A 19,017-nucleotide genomic window follows, 5' to 3' on the forward strand; every position below is an offset into this window, starting at 1 on the left:
CCCGGGAATAACCAACTAATAACACAGTGGAAGATGTCAATGAAGAAGGAGGGATTAAAGAGAAAAGAAGAACAATCGTATCTTCAATTGTAAATATTGAAGTTACAGAAATATGGTAATTTTTCCTCTTACATCATTTTTTCATCTTACAGTATAAACATCAGAGTTGTGTTATGGATTCTAGGTTTTATACATTACACTTCACATGAAAATAAGTTAAAAGGTAGCTTGAGGTAAGAAGAATTCAAAGAAGCAGAAATTCAAGTTCTCAAATCCATACAATTTGAGATGAATCTCAAATGCATTTCAAGATGGCAAGTTTCATAATAAAATGCAAGCATTTAGAGATGAAAAGGCCTCAATTGAGCTTGTTTTCTTGTCTCCCAATGTGACCAGCATCTCCAACCATTGGATCAAGGAGTTATTCAAAACGTAAAAGTGACCTATAGTTATCTCCTTCTGAAGGACTTTATCGCTACCATCGACCAAAAAAGGGAGTTTCTCGTTATTGTCTTGGATGCCATTTTCTATGTGTACAAAAATTGCAACATGGTCTCCACCACATGCATATCAAATTGTTTTCGTCATTCTGGTTTTGTGAGTTCTCTGAATATCGCGGATGACGGAACAGAAGAAGAAGACGATATTCCTCTATCTGTTATGATGGACGATCTGAAAAATCGTGGCCATGCCATTGAAGGGGAGACTGAATATGGTTTGATTGGTGAGGAAATTGCCACCACTTCTGAAGCTACAATTTCTGAAATTGTTTCACAAGTTGTGGACAGTGAGGACAATGACAGTGATCCTGAGACTGTAGCTGTAACCCAAGCGGAAGCCTTCAATGCAATAAATGTCATATGAATTTTTTTTACAAACCATGAGGGAGCTGAGGAACATTTTGAGAAGTTACAAAATCTAGAAAACATTGTTCGAAAAATGAAACCAAAAGCGAGACAGACCTGCATAAATTATTATTTTAAATAAAGTAAGATGTAATGTATGTATGTACACTTTGAGGAAATTTGTAAACAGCTTTATTTTAAATTAAAAAATCTAACTTTCTTTAATTATTTGCTAATTCTGTTAAAATTTATTGACTTAAATATTTAATTTATGGCTGATCGTTTTCGTTTGTATTACTATTTTTAAAAAATCATAATGTGTACTATTTACGTGCTTAGTTACGAAGTGCTAGTGAATCGATTAAAAGGTCACCCCGTTTATAAAGTCACTTTTGTGATGTCCCTTAGGGTGACCTTACATCGAGGTCTGATTTACCTAAAAATTTATCATTCTCTGTTCATATTGTAACAGTACTCAATTGATATTGTAACAGTTGTTAATACTCAAAAATTTGCCATTCTCCATTCATATCGCAGCAGTTGTAAATATTCAAAAATGTGTCACAATCCAATATTTTCATAATTTTAAAAATCATTTTGTATTGAGTGAAAATTTTTATTCATCATTTATTAAGAATAATAGAGCAAGTTAGGCGAACTAATAAAAGTATTTGAAGTATTGAGTTTAAAAACGAAACTAAATGCTTCTAAAATTGAAATATTTAATAAATTTAAGTAAATTATTTGTAGAAATATTCATACAACCTATTTTTCGTTTGAGAAGTATGAGTGGCCAGTGCAGTAACATATTTTAGCATTACTAAAATATGCATGTTTTCGCTCAAAATATTTGATCTAATTTTTTATTTTATTTTATGCAGTTCTTCAACAAATGAGGCAATTTACAAGCATGATGCATTAAAAAATATATATATAATTATTTAGTTAATTTAAAATTAATAAATATTTCAAATATATTTGTAAAGTTCTTCATCTATTCTGAAATTTGCTTCTAATAAGTTTTTCTAATCTGATAATGGGTGATTCAAACGTCAGTGACACAAGAACAGAAAGCGCATATGTTACAATCAGCAAACCCAAAAACATCAGGACCTGTAAAAATGTGACAATTATTGAAAGAAATACTAATATAATATAATTAATAATAATATTACTAAGTTTTAGTGAAGAAATCAATTTAATGTGCATATCATAGAGAATTAAAATTTCATCGATTTTATTGTTTGGAACATTGTTTTTAAAAAAATATTAATTGAAAGAAACTGAAAATAAAACAGTAGTTAATTTTAATACAGTAAATAATACAGTCAGCAGCCATAACATGACGAAAACACCGGATCTCGTCTGATCACCGAAGCCTATGTCTCACCAGACGCGGTCAGTACTTGGGTCAATAACTGACTTTTTTTTCAAGTAAGTATAAATATTTTTTGAGTAATATAATTTATAAATACATTCTGTAGAGTGACACTTTTTAAAAGTCTGATTTCATGGGTATCGATGGTTTTTTTTTTTTATAATTTTTTCATACATAATTTTGCTTCCGAAAACACCAATGTTGGCTAATCATCAAATTATTTACAGTCGAAGTGTGTGTTGACTTGAGTTTATTGTTGTCTCTGACACTAAACAAAAATTTACTGTTAAAAATGAATGTATTAATTAATTAATTTTGGATGCATATGTACAATATTTCTAAAATCTAGAGGGCTGTGCCCCCTGCTCGCTAACGCTCGCCAACCCCCGAAAATTTTGCTACGCAATCTTACATGGTTTGCTTCGCAAACCAAGCTCGCTTCGCTCGCGACTAACTTAGGTACATTGCAAATGCACAAAATTCTAAGAATTCAAAACAATCATTCAAATCCATATAACAACTTCTTTTTTATAAATTACATATTTTTAGTAAATACTAAGTCATTAAAATAAATTTGAATTCAAATAAATCGCATGTATATCGTTATACCTATTAGAAATGTGCTATAGTATAAAATCTTAAAGCGTAGCAGCACGATTGAGACTCATTTTTCAAAATAATATAATACACATAAATTCGTAGTATATAAATTCATGAAAAAAAGTGCTTTCGACAAAGTACTAAAATAGACATCTATCGACAAAGACTACTCACTTCTGCCTAGCTTAATAGTCTGAGATTGCCGCAGCTGACAGGGTGAATTTCGGAAGAGTTCACATTTAGTGAGAACTGGTTATTTCAGTTTTCGTTTTTAAAAGTGCTATAGATTGAGCCACCTCAGCTAGATTTGGCATGTGACATTTTTATCGGCAATCATTGCTTGATTTTCTAGCATTGCCATTCGGGAAGTTATAATGAGGCTTTTTTTGTCGCCGTATAAGAGAAATATATATATAGATTATTCTATCATATCGATAAAAAAAAATCTACTATAATTCATACTTACAATTGTTTGATGAGTAAAGACAATAGTAGTTTTTAGTGATGAAATATAAAGAAAAACCACAATCAGATGTATCAAATATGCGCAGTAAGTCAATCGACTCAGAGGGATGAATAACTTATAAGATAAAATTTTATCCACAACACCTGAAAGCAAAATTTTATTTTAAATAAGTGTTGATGCAAATGTTTAGTTCATTTTATTCTGTTCTTTCTGTTGCTTCAGTACATAAAATTTATTGACTTTTTTTTGTTTTTGTCTTTTTCTTTTTGTCCTTTTTGTACTTATTTCACTGTACAATATATGTGTGTTTTTATTATTACTCTTATCTGGCGCAGTTTTTTTTATTATTTTTTTAATTTTAAAACAATAATATCGTTATCAGTTTAAAATTAATTCAAACACTTTGTTTATTTTTTTTTAAATATTTAAGCTATAGCAAAAGTGGCACTAGACCTTGTATATATTTCGGACATTTACCAAAGATCTAGTCATACTAGGTCTGGTTAAGTGCCATTGCCCGGTACACATTTTTCCGGTTTATCCTACACTGTTTTTTTAAGGTCAAATGCCATTGCCCGGTATACCCTACACTGATGTTTTTATAAGGTTCAGTGCCACTGCCCGGTATACATTTGCCCAGTATACCATACACTGATGCTTTTTAAAAGTCAAGTGCCATTACTCGGTATATATTTGCCCGAAACTCCAAACACTGATGTTTGTTCTAATCTATCGTCAGTAAGTATCAAAATATCGAATAAATGTAATTATATCCAGGAATAAATTAATATCAAATCGGATGTAATAAATATTTCGAACATTCACCAAAGCGACTAATTTGATTGTCAACATTCACCGGTGAAAGTTAACAACCACCGATTTCGGTCATTCACAGTAACATGCACATCTTTTACATAATAACCATCAGGACGAAAATTTCATACTTTGCCTAAATAGCATCCGGCATTTCAAGAAAAAAAATAATTGGTTTTGTTGGTGATGATCTCGTAAAGCGATAAAGAATCATGCATAGTATAGGTAAGGAAGATATTAACCTCGAAGGAAAAGTGGATGAATAACCCAAGGAACCAATTGAAGTAGTTGCTTTATACAGCGCATGTGCGGGAAAAAAATTTTAAAAAATTATCCACGGGCATCTAAAAGTGGATGAATATCCCAAGACACCAATATATATATTAGGGGTGTACAGTCCGCAAAAAAAAAAACGAATCACCCTGAATAACTTTCGTTCTAATGATCGGATTTTCACGAACTAAGTGTCAATCTTAATGGTTCCTGAAGGTGACCTCAAATATGCTAATTAATTAGTGCTAACTATTAATTAAGTTACGAAATCAGACACAAAAACGTACTTTCTCTGAATAAACATGCATTTTTTTTTACATATTTGGATTTCTTATCTTCAAAATATAGGGGGTAGCCACAATCTGGGAAATGTGGTCCCCATAGTTTGGTCAGGAGAGCGATTCAAAGTTCGTACCCCTTAATGTTAATTTCGCTTTTTGCGTTTTCAGTCATATTTTCAAAACTAATGAAGCAATTCAAAAAAAATTTCACCCACTCATAAAACTCATTTACCCAAAGATAATTTCATACAAAAAATAATTTTTAATAATTATTTATTATTTTTTATTATTTAATTAAAGTGAGGATGAAAAAATATTGAATTATAAGGTATGAATTTTTTTATACCATATTAATCTACATATTTTTCAATTGAAAAATCTAAAGTTTCAACTGTTTTTATTTATTAGAAGCTGAGAAAAATTAAAATTAATTATTTTTAAAAAAATAATTTGGCGACACTGAAGAAATGATTAAATGGGGCGATTAATATTAAAATGTGATAAACTTGCGATGAACTTGACTTCGCGCGCTTAGCATAAAATTTCATTCATATTTTTTTCGCTAATAATCGTTTGCTAATCTTTTTATTTTTATTTCTTTCACACTATAAAATACGATGTTTCTTTTTTAGTCATTTAATAATTTATTTGCAATTTAGTAAAGAATTTTGAATAAAAAACACTTTATTCAACAAATGTGTAGTTTTAAAAAAGCGTGCTTCTGATAGAATACACCAGATTGTGCTTATTTAATGTGATTATTTTTTATTTTGTTTTTATTTTGTTTTTCAATAACTGATACAATTTCAATAATATACATACGTATGCATAGATTTGGAATAATATATTTATCAATTTCTTGAATATATATTTTATAAATATTAATAAAAATACGTAGTCAACATTTTTAAACATCTCTCACAACATCGCAAATTTCTCAACATCTTATAGGGTAAACTAAACAATGAAGGGACACTTAAGCTTAGCTTGCCCTTAAAAAAAATTCATAAAAATTTCAAAATTTGTAATTTTAGCTAAATGATGGTTTCGACATATTTGTTATTAAATGCAAATTATGTAAAAAAGGTTAGATAACTTACATAATATTGTTTTAAGCTTTTGGTGGTTTAAATAATAAGTAGTAAGATGACCAAGTGAAGGAACAGTTCTTACCAGTGAATAAGCACTAAATTTTCCAGAGAATGAACACTTAATTTTGATAATGTTTGATGCTCGTTTGGAATCCATAGGCCACACAAATGTCTAAAAACAAGATTTTTCTTGGAATTACGACATATAACCATAGTTAATGTGGAAAATTTTACTTTTTTTTCAGTCATGGAATGGAAAGTAAAATATGTTTGAATATATAATTTTAAAAAAATGTTTTTCATTTTTTTCTCACAGTTTAATAGTCCGTTCTAAATTATGAATGTTTATCATTGTGTAATCTGATGATGTTTTTATTATTATTATAATTCGATCATTTTTTTGTTTAATCTTTTCCTCATATTTTTCAAGCTTTTTTTTAAATCTTTTTAAGTATTTTTTTTCTCTTCGTCATGAGTAATTTATTTCTTTTTCTTTTGATTTAACCTTCCTCTTTTTTCCAAATTTTTGGCCAATGTAAATGTATCTTCGAAATTTCTTTTGATTTTCCAGTTCCATTTCAAGAATTCCTCACTGGATATTAAATGAGAAAAAGGAGTTTCGAAGTTTGAGTAAAACCCATCTCTCATTGACTTATATCTAGTAGTTACTTATGAAACCAATCGTTTTTGCAACTAACAATGCCTCAAGAGGATTTATCTCAAAATCGATTTTCAAGATACTTTCATTATTAATGTTAGTTGTTTCAGCTTCAGAGCCAAAATTTGATTATACAATTGTTCTTTTTGAAATAAATTCTTCAATATTGAGAAAATCACAGGCTATTGGATATTTGGGAGATTAAACTTTTCTGTCAATGTTCCTTTAAAAATTTGCAACATAACTTGTAAGATTTCCTTCTCAAGCTTCTGAAGAAATAGCGCATCGTTACTCTCGAAGCATGTGTTTTGTTGATAAGTTGTCTTGCTCATTAACTCTTGGTGTCTGTTTTGCATGCATTTGTTACAGTCAACGTTTTCTACATCGAATGAAAAAATATCGCATTTCATAAAAGCATTTTAACTTCATCAGTTGATGCCTCAAATCTTATTTAAAAATTGATGTAAAATTTTCTAGACATATTGTTTTACAATTCTTTTGTTTTCAAGATCTAACGAGATTTCCAAGAATTACGTAGAAAACTAAACCAGAAAATTTGTTTTGAGGAACAAAACTTGCTCAGTTTCAAATTGATGTGAGATTTATACCTATCCAGAAGAAGCAAAATTAGGAATTTGATTGCATTTTTAATTAGCCATGGGTAGAAACATTTGCAATATATTTGTAAAATGTTGCTGCGGTCATCGTTTCATTTCATGAATAGCTTTTTCCAATGAAATATGTAGCAGGGACTGATTCTGTAATATCTCTACGAATTCTTCTGTAAGGAAAAACTACCAATGGAGGTACTTTTTCTTTCCTAGGTACTTTAGAATATAAATCCTTATAATTTTTAAGGCCGCAGATTTTTCCCGTTTAAGGGCAGTATTCAACTCTTGTTTCATTCGAATTGTAAATGCAATCACTTTATAAAAGGATGCCAGGGCTACTTCCCTCCTAAAGATTCTCTGAAGTTCTTAAAACCAGTATTTCGAATATTATTCTCTAAGGGAAGTTTTGCCTTTTGAAATTATCTTCGCATTGCACTGAGTTATCGGTGGATGTCACCTTAAAAAAACTTCACCCATTTTTCACCTAGATAATTGTCTTTAAATGGATTTTTCCTACCAGTTCCCGTTAGGACATTAAAGACGGCAATAGGATAATAATTTAGCTAATTATTGGCACAAAATCCTGCAAAGATTCCATTCAAGCTTTTATTATTATATTCAGTTGTTATATTTAGTTAATAAACATAGTTTATTAAGGAGTCTAAGGTATGATGTAATAACTAATCACTACATTTATAAAGATAAATAATAAATTAATTATTATTATAATTCTTTAAATAAATTTAGAAATTAAATTTGCATATTTAAATGAAATAGTTATAGGAACTATTCATACAACATTTAACTGAATTTTAGGTGTCCTCTATATCTCAGAACTACTAAATTATCCATGTAAAATCATATTTCGCACAAACTGTTCATTCACTGGGAAATCTATTCCAAGTGAAGGAACATGCCTGTTCCTTCACTGGTTAGAAGTTATTTTTTGTATTTTTAACATAATTTTGATTTATAATATGACAAAAGGTACAAGAAAATTAACATTTTTCTTTTATTTTCATTAACTTGAAAAAATCCCAGTAAAGGAACACTTGTTTATACATTGGTTTTTCATCGTTCTGTAATCCAGTTAATAAACACCCCCTAATCTCAGTACTTGCTTATGTTATGATGCTTAAAATAAATAAAACGTAAATTCAATGACCATATTTTGAATTCTTTTTTTCACAATGAAAAGAAAAAGCATTATTATATGCAATTAATTGTAGTTTAAACGGATAACAACAAACACTGACCTTATAATTTTGTCAAAGAAACAAGGCGTTGAACAGATACTAACAAATTCAAAACTTCTTCCAGAGAAGACTCAAAGACCAGATAACTAAATGCATTGTTAAAGAACTTCCTATTGTTAGGTAGTAAGCTACTCTTACCAATCAATCTAAATTAAAACGTTTAAAATCTTATTTCTAAGAAATATCTATGAAATGCTCCTTCATTTGTTGGTTTACCCTATATCATCCTAATCTTAAAAGAAATTTCCGGAAGTGTATCGCAGAACTATTTTACCAACTATTTAATAAAATTTTAACATTTTAAAATTCTTATTCTTTTCCATTTTACGTTTATTATTTCTTCATTAATATACTAATAATTTTTTAGAACATTAATTTAGATTTTCTTTAATTTAGGTTTCCTTTTCAAATTATAGTCAAGTTTTTTTTAAAGAATTATTGTCTGCTAGCTAAGAATAAAACCTTGTTAAGAAATTAAAAACATTCAGCTGTTTAAAATTATTTAATGCAAAACAGCTGATTATTTACTTAGCATACTATTTTTTTGAAAAAAGAATATAAATTATTGATTGTCTTTTTTTTTGTTTCTTGTGACTTCAACTTAGATTATCTAAAATAGTGTTGATGTTTTATAAGTCACTACAAAGAGGATAAAGATACCGAACATAAAAAGCTGTGGAATACGTAGCCAATTTTTTTAGTGTCTTAAAATATCTCAGTATCTTAAATGTCGTCCTACTATCTTAGTTGTGAAATTAAATTTTTAATTTTCTGACCACGTATGATTCACTAATTATTTCATTATATCTTTTACTCTTTATGATACCAAGTAGATTTTTTTTTCTGATAATACACTAAACTATTTAGTTAAATTTTTTACTTTAGCATGATTTCCAAGATATTATTGTAGTATAATTTGTTATCAGGAAAATGCCTTATTTTGTTAATCAGGAAATACTAAAAATTGAAATTTGTAAGGATTCCGAAGCTGTGCACACAATACACAATTTCCGACCTTATTTTAATAAAAAAAATTTTTAAAAAAAACGTGGCAAGTAGGCTAACATACTTTTTACAGAAACTGTGAAAACTAATTTTTCCTATATTTCGTCAAAAGCGGATAAGAATGATATTGCTCCAAGAGACCTACTCAATAATTTCGCTATTTCCAGAATGAAATCTGTTTGATCGAAACATATTATTCCTTGAAAATTACACGAGGGAAAAATTAACTTTTATTATTTATCTAAGCTTATTCCATTTATTTAATGATAGCGGTATTAAGGTTAAGGATATGCATCGGAAGCTCCGTTTATTATTATACTATAAATGCATTAAATCATGTAGCTTGAATAATTTATTTTAAGTAAATTATTTAATAATTTTAAGCAAATAAGGGTGTAAAAATAAACTCGATCGAAATACTCCTAAATTATACCCTGAAATATATGTAGAATAAACTTTGGAATCGATATATAAAAAATACCTTTTCAAACAACTTCGAGTAGGACGGAAACGCTAACTTGTTTAAAAAAGTTGTCCTTGTTACTATTTAATTTCGATTCCTGGTACTAGGGGACATTCCATTTTCACATTCAACTTTTGAAATTTCAATTGTAAACGGAATTTTTTTATGACCTTAAACTAAAATGTTAAGGCTTGCAGCAAAAAAAAAAAAAAAAATTTTTTTTACTGCATTAATTTTTTTACAAAGTAGTGAATTATTATTTTTTCAATCTAAGAACCTGTGCCTATAACATATGTAAAACTTATTTTAATATCGAGTGAAATAATTTAATATGTTGTGTAACTAAATGGATAATCCCAAGAAACTGAATCGAAAATATAAAAACTTCATTGATTTAAAAAAATAATAGATGATAATAAAAATGTATATGTTTTGAGCGTCCAATAATAAAAGTCACAAGTTATCCAAGCCTGACAAGTCTTGAGAATGGGCGATTATATTTGAAAACTCGAAACATGTCGACTTTTACTTCCCTCTTCATATGTTTTGAAGCCAGTTGAGTTTTTATCGTCAATTATACTGTTTTACATTTGGGTCTTGATCATTATTTTGATAAGGATTTTACACTAGTTAAAGTAAACATATGCATTTAAATATTTTATCAGGATTCATATGGTCTTTAAAAATGTAAGAACATCAATATTGTAAAAGTTATATTTAACTTAAAAATTAACATTTTGACACCAGATATTTTGAGTTAATGAAATTAAATATTTTATCTCTTAAGTTTTTGTGCCCCCATTTCAGTATCTTAAGGATCTTACGAGCTCTGTTTAAAAAGAGATCATCAGATCAGAATCGATAAGAAAGCAAAAATAACCATAGTAGCAGTATTTGGTGGTAAATGTAGCTTATCGTAATTAAAGAATATGCTGTGCGACATTTTATGGTGAATTTGCGAACGTATAAGTTTCAGAATGTATCGAAACATGAGGATGCTATTTGCTAATCATCTTTATCCAAAGGAAACGATGTAACCTAAATATCTAGTAGAATGAAGCGATTTTTTAAGCAATGAATCCTACAATTTGCAACATATTATTTCAATATCTTATTCTTAAACATAACATATTTCAATCGTTTTAAAATGCCACTAAACATTCAGCAATTCCTTGAGTTATAGAAAAAAGAAATATCGTATATTATAGAAAGCCTTGTGAATGTGCATTAGAATTATTATACAATCTACATTTTATTTTTCAAGCACTTTTTTTTCCTCAAACTTTCTTGCCTAGAAGACTCGATTAAAACTGTAAAAATGATTATCCCTAAAATTTTGTATATAGCTATAATAAGTTATGTTCATTTTATTTTAGTATAAAATCCTCGAATAAATATAGTAAAAACAGTGTAATCTAAATAATATCAGATAAAAAGTTCATGTATTTAAATTCTAAAAACTATCATAAATAATTTATAAATCGATTCAAATTTACTTTTCAAAGGAGATTAAAATAATATTTTTTTTGCTTTTTGGACAGAAATCCCCTAAAAAAATTGTTTATGGCCTGGAAACTTCGAGATATTTTCTATTAACAATTAATTAAGCCCCTCCAAGCAATCACTGAACATTATTTCAATTTTTTTACTATTAGAGTTTGGTTGCGTAGCAACCTAGTAAAATTAAGCACTCCTCTTTTGAATTAGTCAATGGGTTATCTTAAAATATTTATTTGCGCAGGCGACTTTTTTTGGCGGTTTTCTGGACTATCGCCAAATATATAAACCTTTATTGCGGCCCAATTTACCTCCCAATTTTTTTTAAATTTTGTCTACCCCCACTAATTCAAGGGTCTAGATTCCAAATATGTAAAAAAAATTATATGTTTATTCAGAGAAAGTACGTTTTTGTGTCTGATTTCGTAACCTAATTAATAGTTAGCACTAATTAATTAACATATTTGAGGTCACCCCCAGGCACCATTAAGATTGACACTTAGTTCGTGAAAATCCGATCATTAGAACGAAAGTTATTCAGGGTGATTCGTTTTTTTTTTTGCGGACTGTACAACCTGTCGCCTGTGGGCCAAATGAGACCCACCGACTGTTCAAGTGTTGCCCTTGGGGTTGGGTTTTTGTTTAAACTTAAATTTCCATAAATTGAAATATTTAATTCAAATTTATATTACTCTAAAATGCTTATATAATTTGCACTTTCATTCTGTAAGCTTCTTTTTGGTTAGAATTTATATATCCCCCCCCCCCAATATTTATATGTATACGTATATATATTTGATAAAATAATTATTTTGAAAAATGGAAAAGGATTTTTTTTTTAAATTATCAGTTTTTTTTTTTAGTTTTGAATTATTTCATATAATTAAAAGTATTTAATTTTCAACAAATATGTTATCAAGTTTACTGATAAAAATATTTAGTGCTTAGGACACTAATATTTATATAAAAATTATCATATTTGCCGCTAATATTACTAATTATACGTGCGGCAATTTGTTAATCTACCTGCTATGCAAGTGGCCCTTTACTCAAAAATGTTGCGCACCCCTAATATATGCACAGATTATAGGAATTATTAGCTTATTAGCCAAATTATTAGACGCATTATAAGATTCTGAGTAAAATCTTAAATATCAGGTGATACTATACAGCTTTATTGTTTTTACTCGACTGAAACCGGTTTGCACTGGCTTACGTTCATGTATCATTTAGTTAATTTAGACGATATATAACGTAAATTCGATGATTGAAGAAATTAGACGACATGTTACATAAATATAGAATATTTATTGTATCAGGTATTATATTAGTACGCTATTATTATTAGACGCACAGTTGTTTTCTAATAATTCCATGTTTTGCACAACTTTATATGCAATACTTTTATAATTAAACATACATGTTATGGGTTTTTATTCAGGAGATTTTTCATATACTTCCTATTTGTATTTATTTTTAACGTATTGCATTACAATGTTAACCGATTGATGCACAAACGTTAAAAAGTGTAAACCGGTTTCAGCAGTGTAAATACAATAATGCTGTATAGTATCACCTAATATATAGATAGATAGATAGATGGATAGATGGATAGATAGATAGATTAGATAGATTAGATAGATTAGATAGATAGATAGATAGATAGATAGATAGATAGATAGATAGATAGATAGATAGATAGATAGATAGATAGATAGATAGATAGATAGATAGATAGATAGATAGATAGATAGATAGATAGATAGATAGATAGATAGATAGAGAGATAAATTTAACTTTCGAGAAATCATACCCCCTTGTCCTGATAAACAGACGAATATCAGCCAGCTCAAACTCAGCCCATAACCAGTACGAGTTAGTGCATTATAAAAACTAGCTGCCACAAGATTTGGAGTTTGATGATAAAGACCGTAGACACAGTATAATCCAACTGGAATAGCCAGTAACCAACCAATCCACAAAGTGACCTAAAAATAAGTACATAATCTATAAAATAAAAAATCTGTTTGATTAGAAATTAAAGTTATGTTAGTGTGGTGATTAGGTTAAATATATTAAATAAATTAATTCAATAAAAATTAACTATCAACACAGTTTAATAATAATAAAACATAAAAGAAATTATATTAAGTTACAATTAGGAAGACGAATAGGATTAGCGACAGCAGCATTTCAAAAATGGTGTAAGTTCATCAGTCAGCAAGATGGAATGAATGTTAGACAATTGACCTGTTGCCATTTCTTGAAACTAAGGTTTTAACTCAGAGATGTTGCCATCTTATAGAAAAGTCATTTCCTTGAGGGGAAAGTTTTGTACTGCCACCTGGCGAGCAAAGTTCATCGCCATCTGGTGAGAAGGTGGTTCACCACAGTACTCCCCCCCAAGTGGTGAAGGCACTGATGTCAGAGGTAACGAGGGTTAAAGCGAACATGCCTTCCAGAGCGTCTGATGGTCTGGGGTTGGATCACAGGGTCCTTGTCTTCTGGAGTAGGATCCAGAGAATCACTGATGTTTACACTAGGGGTTGCTTTTTGTCCTGTCAACACCTCGTCTGATGCTGTCGAGAAACATGGCTTAAGGCGATCAATGCCAATTGTGCATCTTTTGCCATGTATGAGCACAGTGAAGTGTTTTGGGGAGCGCTCAAGTACTTGGTAGGGTCCATCATAGGGAGGTTGAAGAGACCTTTTAATTCCACCATGACGCACTAGAACCTGACTGCAATCAGATAATGAACGATGCACAAATGTTCCTGGTTCACAGTGGGCAGAACCTGGAGTCGGAGTCAGAGTTTGCATAGCTTTTTTTAGCTGCTGTACAAAATCTTCTGGCAAGTCTTTTTTGGTAGTTGTTGATGGAGCGATAAAGTCTGCTGGAAGCGATCTTTGTAAAGCGATGTACAGGGTAGCGATCAGGAACAGTGATCGAATTTAGACGACGGTAATCGCCGCATGGTCGATAATCACCGTTTGATTTCCTTACAACATGAAGAGGACTAGCCCAAGGACTTTTCGACGGCCGAAGAATACCTTGAGAAATCAGGTATTCGAACTCTTTTCGGACAGCGTTTAAAATGTTAGGTGCCAGACGACGAGGTTTCGAGAAAACTGGCGGGCCTTTGGTCTCAATGTGATGATATGTTTTGTTTGGGAGGTCAACATTATTGTTTTGCGATGGGTTAATTAACTCTGGATACTGGCGCAAGATATCGTCGAATTTTGAATCTCCCAAAAGAATTGAAATATTGGTGAAAAGTGGAGAATCCGAAGGCAAATGTCCACGAGAAGACAATTTTGTTTCGGCATCAATCAAACAATTATTTTTAACATCAACCAATAGATTAAATTTTTTTAGAAAATCAGCACCTATAATAGGCTGATTGACGTCAGCAATGATGAACTGCCATGTAAAATTGCGGCGCAAATTTAAGTCTAATTTTAACAATTTAGTGCCAAAAGTTTTTATGACTGTGCCGTTGGCAGCAAACAAGGTCAATGTTTCGCGAGTAGTAGGAAGGGTTGTTTTGCTTTTTGGCAAAACGCTGACGTCTGCACCAGTATCGATGAGAAATTTAAATTTAGAAGAAGGATCGGCGAAGAGAATTCGATTTATGAGGCGGTCGCCTGTGTGGCCATCACACGATCGCCTAACTAGTTTGCTGAAAAATTACATGGCTGAGTACACTTTTTGGCATTTTTGCCAAAGTTAGTGTGATAAAAGCATTTGCCATTAGCAGGATCCTTAAATTTTTTAAAACGGGTTCTAGAGCTGCTACGTTGGCGAAAATGATTTGGAGCTGGGCTACGCGATCTTTTGACAAAAGCAGTTAACTCATTAACTTGCTGTGTCAATTGAGCAACTTGTTGTTCTAATCGAGAGGTGTGGGAATTAGAAGTAGCGGCGACAGAATTAACTCCCTGATGAATAGAGAGATCATTAATCTTGTCTGCCACAGTGGCTAACTGATCTAAATCTTCGCTGAGAGCGGCCAAAATTGTTTGTGTCCCATTAGGTAGCCGACCAAGCCACAATGATTTTAAAAGAGTATCGCCTACGTTGTCACCTGCGAGTGAACGCATTCTCGTTAAAAGCTGGGATGGTCGTTGGTCCCCTAACTCTAAACCTTGGAGTAAAGTTCTTATTTTAGATGCTTCGCTTTCAGAGTGTAACTCTACTAAACGTTTTTTAAGTGCTTCATATTTATCATTCTCCGGGGGCTTTAACACTAAGTCACTAACGGAATTTAAAATGTCCGATTCAACAGCAGAAAGCACATGGTTAAATTTGGTTATATCAGCTGTTATTTTAGCCAAATCGAATTGCGCCTCCAAACGGACGAACCATAGCGCTGGATTATTTTTCCAAAAGGGTGGCGCCTTGACGGCAACATGAGCGACTGACTGATTTTCAAGTTCAGTCATAGCGTATTAAAAATCTAATCACTTATTAAAAAAATAGAATTACTATTTAAAATGAAATTGAAGTTAAATGAATACAATGATTTACAATCACTCAATTAAGGAATTACGTTTGAAAAATGCATAAGTGCGCATGCGCAAAGAAAAATTCAAAATTAAATTCAGAATACATTAATACGGAAAAGAAATTTTGAAATATGACACATCGTAAGATCAATAAATAAAGCTAAAAAAAACAACATACCATGTTACCCCGTGACAACTCAGGTTGAACTTTGACAAGAAAAAAAAAGTTAATGTCTTATTTTAGTTAAGCATTTTAAGTTTTAAAATATTTAAGCTTACGGCATAAGATGATTGCCGATGTTGTAAGATTTAGAAGGTTGCATTATTTTAAGGTCACCAATCTGTGGTGATTAGGTTAAATATATTAAATAAATTAATTCAATAAAAATTAACTATCAACACAGTTTAATAATAATAAAACATAAAAGAAATTATATTAAGTTACAAGTAGAAAGACGAATAGGATTAGCGACAGCAGCATTTCAAAAATGGTGTAAGTTCATCAGTCAGCAAGATGGAATGAATGCTAGACAATTGACCTGTTGCCATTTCTTGAAACTAAGGCTTTAACTCAGAGATGTTGCCATCTTATAGAAAAGTCATTTCCTTGAGGGGAAAGTTTTGTACTGCCACCTGGCGAGCAAAGTTCATCGCCATCTGGTGAGAAGGTGGTTCACCACATTAGTTTAAAAATTCTTGTTGTATATTTTTTTTTTTGCTTGATTTCTGTTTCTAACTTTCTAAATTGCATAAATAAGACAAATTTAGTTTTAGCTACTTTTAGAGTTTTTCCATTTTGACTTATTATTTTAAGTGCTATTTTCTTAATTTGCCTTTTTCTAAACTTGCTTAAATCAGTTTCATTCTTTTATTGGTTATGTAAACTTACACATTTCTTCAAAAACTAGAATGTCCTTTTTAAAAACTGTAGCTTGGAGAGAAAAACCGATAGATTTGAAATTAACGACGTGAAAATATCAAAGATCTGTTTTTAAAAAAAACTCATATAACCGAAAACAAAAGAAATTATTTTCCCAGTTTAATCAATATCCGTACAGCTCGTTAGTTAAAACAAGTTAAAAAATTAAACTTTCTTATTAATTCAGTTAACAGTTTTAATTTTGTAATTTCTTCCATTCGTTACTCGTTTTCTCTTTAATATTTTTTGTTATTTAATTTTCAAAAATTACTAGAAACCAAAATCAGAATTTTTAAAATAAATTCAGGCAACAAGTAGAGGGAATGTCAACCGTCTCTCCTAAAAATCATTGAGAAATTAAATTAGGTAGTGAGGGCTAGAATTAGACTTTTAAAAAATCAAGTTTTCTCATTTTTGGTTTAGCATTAACCTTTGTTATGAACTAAACTGCAGAAGACTTTTTTTTTAAGTTTTTTTTTTACCGTTTGGGAACATGGGTGTAGTTCTGGGTGTTTCATGTTCACACGCTTTTCGCCTGTTAACTACCTTAATACCTTAATTACAAATAAAGACTTGTCAGAATCGAATCATAAGAAATCAGGCTAACAAAAGCATTAATAAAGAGTAGTACAACAAGCTCAATAAAAAAACAGCCGATAATTTTGGAACTTCTTGAAGTTGATTATTTTCCAGACAGTCTTTTTTTTAATTCCACCAGCGTGCGTTTTTGAAGTTTTTATTATTTATTACTTTTAAAGTATTTATGTGTTTTTATGTGATTAACTTATTGAAGTTATACTTCTTGTGCGACTACTAACAAGGTTGCGTTAAACGTTTAACGCTACATTTTTATTGGCCGGGAAATCACGTGGTAGGATCCAGTTTTCCCTCATTCATTTCCATATCGTTTTGGTTCTCACTAGCATAAAAATAATAAAAGTCATAAAAGTGTTGTTTTTCTATAAATATTTTTTTAGTTTGTTTTGATACACATATAATTTAATAGGGTAGTATTTTTTATTTTCAAATTTAGTGGATAACAATTGTAAAAAATGAGTGAAAACAATCCCACGGACAATGCGACGGATTTAAGGTTATGTCAAGGTACGTCTCTTGTGAATATCAATTGATTGTTTCTTTTGAAATTACATTATAACGCATTCACATACATTATACAAATACATTTTCCAGGGCGAGACGATGAGGCAACCACAAGCACTTCCACTGGTTCAAGAGGTCCAGGAGGGAAAAATGCACAATATTACCGTGATTACAGAGCACGGAAGCGAGCGGAGCAGGAAAAAGAGTCGTTGAATAGAACTAGTGATCTTTCTACGACTGCTGATTCTTCTACAATTAACGTCGCAGGATGCGAAGTTTAACTTCTTCCGCGCGGAGGGACTCCACGCACTATTTTTTTTACAATTACTGTCTGGGTGGTGATTTCAATATAAACATGATCACTGAAGAAAGGCGAGAATTTTTGTGGCTTCCTTAAGAAACGTATATTGGCTGAAATGGAAAACCAATCCTGCCCTATTGATGACGGGAGGGCAAGCATCAATTGACGCAGTTTTTGAAACCCACGGCTAGAAGTGTTGTGATGTTTATGAAAGTCTATCCAGGAAAGAAACATTCTACCAATGGGTAACCAGTGATCACGATAATGTCATCAAAATGTTGTCTTTTTTTTTCTTAAATATTTCTTCGAAACCGATAAGTAATATTCATTCTACATTACGAACATCTAATTTTTATAAACTATTTCATAGAAATACAGAAAAATGTTTTATAATGCAACCAGGAGAACAGTAATTATTTTTAGACAACAGTATCATTTAAAGGATAATAACAGTGATTTTTGCAAGATTGTATCTTTATTCGATCTAAAAAAAGAGTTCATTTTTCAATGTTAAGTTTTTTTTTCTCATTTGATAAGACAAGTGCTTCATGATAAATGTGGATGACGTGTGAGCGTTACGCAGTTACGTCATTAAATTAGGAATTCTAAAATTATGTGACAGCACGTGTTAAAGTTATGTCTTTGAAAAATGTTTCTATCAAACTAAATAATTAAAAAAAATTGTATTTCAAATAAATAAGTTATGTACTAAAACTCTAAATTAATGAATAGGTTCGTTTTGAAAAACTGCAAAAAATCGCCTAACTATTATGGATACGAATGATGTGAATTAGTTTTTGAAAGTTAGTACTACAGGTATTATGATAATACGTGCTGTTTTAATAAATTTATATATATATATATATATATATATATATATATATATATATATATATATATATATATATATATATCGTAATAGAGTTTATGGGACCTCAGAAAAGGAGGAATTC

At 30.4% G+C, this 19,017-nt stretch overlaps 2 protein-coding genes across 2 annotated transcripts in view; both read right to left on the bottom strand.

The window, feature by feature from the left end:
• Nucleotides 1-1,682: 1,682 nt before the first annotated feature.
• LOC122269139 (nose resistant to fluoxetine protein 6) overlaps nucleotides 1,683-19,017 on the bottom strand; it is a 37,264-nt gene continuing 19,929 nt past the window's right edge. Inside the window, exons 13-15 of the mRNA XM_087153635.1 lie at nucleotides 13,051-13,225; nucleotides 3,290-3,432; nucleotides 1,683-1,958 (exon numbers count right to left, since the gene is read on the bottom strand). Of these exons, the coding sequence (XP_087009761.1) occupies nucleotides 1,836-1,958; nucleotides 3,290-3,432; nucleotides 13,051-13,225 (441 nt within the window). The 3' untranslated portion in view covers nucleotides 1,683-1,835. The remainder of the gene's footprint in view (nucleotides 1,959-3,289; nucleotides 3,433-13,050; nucleotides 13,226-19,017) is intronic.
• On the bottom strand, nucleotides 14,778-15,717 carry LOC147802520 (uncharacterized). The gene has a single exon (XM_087153636.1). It carries the CDS (start codon nucleotides 15,678-15,680, stop codon nucleotides 14,910-14,912), a length of 771 nt encoding a protein of 256 aa, XP_087009762.1. The 5' UTR covers nucleotides 15,681-15,717; the 3' UTR covers nucleotides 14,778-14,909.

This window comes from Parasteatoda tepidariorum, chromosome 10 (genome assembly GCF_982258835.1).
Source record: "Parasteatoda tepidariorum strain Cologne lab strain chromosome 10, Ptep-v5.0, whole genome shotgun sequence".
Lineage (NCBI taxonomy): Eukaryota > Metazoa > Arthropoda > Arachnida > Araneae > Theridiidae > Parasteatoda > Parasteatoda tepidariorum.